Below are 5,764 nucleotides of genomic sequence, written 5' to 3' on the forward strand. Positions count from 1 at the left end.
TGCTCTTCATCAACAGGTTCTTGATCTTGAACGTTCTTAACACGTGCTTCTAATGTACACACAAACTCAACGTCTTGATCTTGAACTTTCTTAATACGTCCTCCCTTTTTCGGTGTTCCTTTTTCCTTCCTCTCTTTGCCATCTCAGATTACCTGCATCAAAATTTTAGAAGGAAAATGTTAACTCTATACAATTTCACCATCAAATAACAGAGCAAGCACACAAGAATTACAGAGCAAGCACACAACAATCACAGAGCAAGCACACAACAATCACAGAGCAAGCACACAACCAATAAGGATACATTTCAGACATATATGCGTTCAGAATCTGTCTGGCATTCTCTGCTTCATCATTGTCAACGTCCATGTCAATATTTGTTGGCAATGGCCCAACGTCAGAAGCTCCTTCTTGAATATCTTCCTTACTATATCATCTAGACGGACCTCTCATGACAACATACCAATTAGAGGACTCGTTTTTCCCTCGAGTAAAAGACTTGCTTCGCTTGAGAAGCTAGTATGTAAGGATCACTTGAAAAAGATGCTTGACTATGAGTCATGTTCACAAGTGTAAAACAATCTTCAATCTTCACTCCATTACCCTTTACTGCCCACTGACACCGGAAGAGAGGAACGTAGAAGACATTGTAATCAATCAGAATGATGTTCGTTACTCTGCCGTAGTAAGATACCCAATCAACCACCTGTGATGTATCTTTGGCACTAGCTCTGCAAACTACCGTAGCCTCATAATAAACCCCAGAATTCTGACTTTTCCTATCAAGTGATGCCGTGTGAAACCTCTGACCATTGACAATGAAGCCTGTATATGATTTCGCAGAACACCGTGGACCATAAGCAAGCTACTTGAGGGTTTCTTCATGTTCTTTGGAATCAAGAGTTACCTACAAAAATTATGACAAGTCAAACACCTATATCATTTCGAGCTCTAATTACACGACCTATTTTACGAATCACGGACCTTTTCTTTTTAGCCATGAAGCAAAATGCTTAGTATGCGTACTCCATAAAGTTGATGCATCTCTCCTACAGCTTCCATCTGAGTCTTGTAGATACTGGAGATGCTCACTGCTCAAAGAAACATACGAAGATAAATGTAAAACAAGTATAAGATGTGTTATTTTCGAAAAGAGCGTAAGGTTCTTACTCTACATAAGGTTCGACAAGAGCAAGGTTTTGGATGATAGCAAGATGTGCTATTTGCTTCTCCATTTCAGTGAGTGTAATTGTTTTTCCAGCTGATATTAGACGACCCTCTAAGATGGAGCTATTCTCATACTCCATGTTCCTTTCTATTTTGTCTTCTACATTTGTTGACTTCTTCAGAAATTCACTGCAAAACTTCATACATTCCTCAGCTAGATAAGACTCAGCGATGCAGCCTTCTGGTCTAGCAGGATTTCTGACAAAGTCTTTAAGGACGTTCATGTACCTACAAAATATTATATATGTACATTAGCAAATGATTATTAAAATCTATAACACTCATGTATTTACTACCTCTCAAATGGGTACATCCATCTAAAATGGACAGGTCCTCCAAGGCGTGCTTCCCTTCCTAGATGCACAGTCAAGTGGACCATGATATCAAAGAAACTTGGAGGAAAATATCTTTCGAACAAGCAAAGCATCTCTACAATCTCTGCTTCCATTACCAAAAGCTGTTCCCTGTCGATCACTCTCTGACACAACATATTGAAGAATGCGCATAACCTTGAAATTGCTAGCCTAGGTCCTTTAGGTAACAGCCCTTTGAGAGAAATTGGAAGCAGTTGCTGCTTTAACACATGATAGTCATGTGATTTAAGCCATGTGACCTTACACTCATCTAACGAAACTCCTCTAGAGATATTGGAACAGTACCCATCTGGCCCTTTGAAGTCAAATAGTCGCCTGCAGAATATCTTCTTCTCTGTCTTGGACAAGGACCACGGAGCTGGAGGAAGATATGTTCGTTTCCCCTGGCTGCGAGGGTGCAAATCCTGCCTAATGCCAAGATCCTCAAGATCTTTACGAGGAGGAAGACCATCCTTAGATTTCCCACAGTGCAACAATGTCGAGACTAGACTAGCAGCCACATTTCTCTCAACATGCATAACATCTAAGTTGTGCCTAACCAGGAGTTCCTAATCATAACATAAACAATAAAAAAAAATCGAGTTTAGAAAGAGATCATAGCAGAAACAATAGAAAAAGCACAAGAAAGAGATCTTACTGCCCAATAAGGAAGCTTGAAAAATATTGACCTCTTCTTCCATCTAGATAACTCATCCTCATCAACTTCTAATTCTTCCTCTTCCTCTTCCTCTGCTTCACTGGATCCTAAATCAGTACAGACCATTCTTTTCCTCTTATTTCCAACCTGTTTAACACTCCCAAACTCATTCTTGAAGTTTTTGAGGTTTTGAAATATCTCACGGCCAGTTAAATTCTTCCCCTTCTCCCTTGCTCAGCTTTTCCATCAAACCACTTCTATTTTCCCCTAAAACTATGACCCGGCGGAAGACCTTTTCTGTGGCACATGTACACATGTTTCCTGCTGAACTTTAGCTACATACTGTCTGTATTTTTTCCACATAAAGGACACCCCATCTTTCCCTTTACTTTGCAGCCTGCAAGGTTCCCATAAGCCGGGAAAACACTGATCGTCCAAAGCAGCATTGATCTCAGCGTGAAGGTAGATCGCGTTAAAGCGTCGTAGACCAACTCTCCAGTGCTCCACAGATGCTGTAGATCATCGATGAGAGGTTCTAAGTAAACGTCTATACTATTACCAGGCTGTTGTGGACCAGGAATCAACAGTGTAAGCATTATGTTCTCCTTCTTCATACATAAATCAGGTGGCAAGTTGTAGTTCACTAACAGTACTGGCCAGCAACTGTACATCGTATTCTTCATATTGAACGGATTAAATCCGTCTGTTGAAAGCCCAAGCCTCATGTTCCTTTCCTCAGCGGCAAAGCCAGGATACTTTTCATTCGTCTGATCCCATGTGACTGAATCAACAGGATGGCGAAGCTTCCCATCGGTGCTCTTGTTGCTGAAGTGCCACCTTAGATCCTTGGCCATTTCCTCACTCCGGAACAATCTCTTAAACCTTGGGATTATAGGAAATTAGCATAATACTTTCTGAGGAACTCCTTTCTTCTTTTCACCAGTATGAATATTGGTCTTCCATCTCGATGCTTTGCATTTTGGACAATACTCAAGCTTCTTCAAACTCTTTCTCAATAAGCAGCAGCCATTGACACAGGCATGGATCTTCTCGTATCCCATATCAAACGACTTCAAAAACTTCTTAACCTCGTACAGTGAAGTGTGTAGCACATTCTCCTCTGGTAACATCTCTGGCAACGTCTCTAGCAGATCATTGAATCTCTTGTCAGACCACCCATTCTGAGTCTTCAACCTGAATAATGACACTATCGAAGATAACTTGCTGTGGTTGACACAAGCCGGATACAATGGTGTTCCAGCATCAGCTAGCTTTGCCAAAAATTCATCTTCTTTCTTGTCATCTCCCTCTGCCATTTCAGAGAAATCCCCAGCACCAGCTAAAGCTTCATCAAAACACTCAGCAGCTCTCTATAGACCATAGATCTCATCATTCCAGTGACTTCCCCTACTGTCATCTGCAACCCCTGAGCTTAATTCTCCATGTAGATACCAATCTGACCGCATCTTATAAGCCTCCTCCATTCCCATAGTAACCAGATGATTGACTACAACGCTTCCAGAGTGGCGATCTATATTTCGGCAGTCAATGCAAGGACAGATGATGAGATCATTTCCTCCCGACGCTGCAGCCACTTCCCTTACAAACTTTGAAGCCCCTATCTCATAAGCATGATCGACTCTTCGGTCACATGAAAAGGAAAATAAAAATTAACAACTTAGTGTCTAAACAAATGTATACAACCAGAAATAATAGATTCAACTCCTTACCTGCTAAGATGAACCCATGCTTCCTCCACCATTTCCAAGCAGACGATAACTCAATATACCAAGTTCAGACAATATCAGTATTCAAGCTCTAAAAATAGCTATACGCAAGTTCAGACAATATCACTACTCAATGTGAGACTATAAATCGAAAACAAACGATGAGAAAAGTAAATTTGAACTCTAATATCTTCACAATCGAGAGAGATACTTCAATGCAAACAGATGATAGAAACAGAGATGATAGAAACAGGAAAGAAAACAGACAATATCAAGGAAAGAATTTAAGTCAAAAATACAACAGAAACATTAAAGCAATCGAGAGAGATGTCTTCGATTTGACCTAACAATCGAGAGAGAAGTCCCAATTTCGAACTCTAATACCTTCACAGTCGAAAACAATGGATGTCTGGACCTTAATTTCGGATCTGTTTTAGTGGATTAGGGATTTCGGGATGGAGATTGGAGTATAACTTTTTTTAGGGTTACTGGTGAAAGAGGGGAAACTGAGAAAGAAGAGAGGTAGTCGTGAGTTTAGAGAGGGAATTAATGTTTTTTCGCTAAGTTTCTCGCGGTAAAGCTAATTTTAGCTTCCCGCTTAGTGAAACTCTACCATAGCTCAGGATTAGTGCTATTTTATAAAAATGAAAATCCAGACTCGTCTACGATAGCAGTTGAGTAAAACGTGCTATAATCACGTGCTATCAATGTGGACTTTTTTTGTAGTGCTTCCTCATAAATCCTATGAGATTTATTCAACTTCCTGGTCATTCTACACTGATTAATGGTTTCAAATCTGCTTCTTAAATCTTGGTTCATCCTGGTTTGATATGAATCATGAAGATATTGCCATATGTACGAACAGGATAATCTGAAATCATCTGAATAGAAAGAGGGATAGCTTATAACTCATTACTCCAATGAGATTTATTCAACCTCCTGGTAATTCTACAGTGATTAATGGTTTCAAATCAAGCTTCTTACATTTTGGTTCCTCCTAGATTGATAAGAATAATGAAGATAATTCCATATGTCCGAACATGTAAATCTGGAATCATCTGAATAGAAAGTGGGATAACTTCTTCCTCATAACTCCTATGAGATTTATTCAACTTCCTGTTCATTCTACACTGACTAATGGTTTAAAATCATGCTTCTTAAATCTTGGTTCATCCTGGTTTGATATGAATAATGAAGATATTGCCATATGTACGAATAGGCTAATCTGAAATCATCTGAATAGAAAGAGGGATAGCTTCTAACTCATTACTCCAATGAGATTTATTCAACTTCCTGGTAATTCTACACTGATTAATGGTTTCAAATCAAGCTTCTTACATTTTGGTTCCTCCTTGTTTGATAAGAATCATGAATATATTGACATATGTTCGAACATGCTAATTTGGAATCATCTGAATAGAAATTGGGATAACTTCTTCCTCATTACTCCTATGAGATTTATTCAACTTACTGGTCATTTTAAACTGATTAATAGTTTCAAATCAAGCTTCTTACATTTTGGTTCCTCCTAGTTTGATAAGAATCATGAAGATAATTCCATATGTCCGAACATGTAAATCTGGAATCATCTGAATAGAAAGTGGGATAGCTTCTTCCTCATAACTCCTATGAGATTTATTCAACTTCCTGTTCATTCTACACTGATTAATGGTTTCAGATCTGCTTCTTAAATCTTGGTTCATCCTGGTTTGATATGAATCATGAAGATATTGCCATATGTACGAATAGGCTAATTTGAAATCATCTGAATAGAAAGAGGGATAGCTTATAACTCATTA

At 38.9% G+C, this 5,764-nt stretch overlaps 1 protein-coding gene across 1 annotated transcript; it reads right to left on the bottom strand.

Moving 5' to 3' along the window:
* Window positions 1–466: 466 nt before the first annotated feature.
* LOC108846934 (uncharacterized) lies at window positions 467–3,092 on the bottom strand. The gene is made up of 6 exons (XM_018620119.1): window positions 2,628–3,092; window positions 2,239–2,385; window positions 1,524–2,149; window positions 1,171–1,455; window positions 985–1,091; window positions 467–825 (listed from the first exon to the last, which is right to left on the bottom strand). Exons 1-6 carry the CDS (start codon window positions 3,090–3,092, stop codon window positions 467–469), a joined length of 1,989 nt encoding a protein of 662 aa, XP_018475621.1.
* Between the last annotated feature and the right edge of the window lie 2,672 nt (window positions 3,093–5,764).

Source organism: Raphanus sativus, unplaced genomic scaffold (assembly GCF_000801105.2).
Source record: "Raphanus sativus cultivar WK10039 unplaced genomic scaffold, ASM80110v3 Scaffold1223, whole genome shotgun sequence".
Taxonomy (NCBI): domain Eukaryota; kingdom Viridiplantae; phylum Streptophyta; class Magnoliopsida; order Brassicales; family Brassicaceae; genus Raphanus; species Raphanus sativus.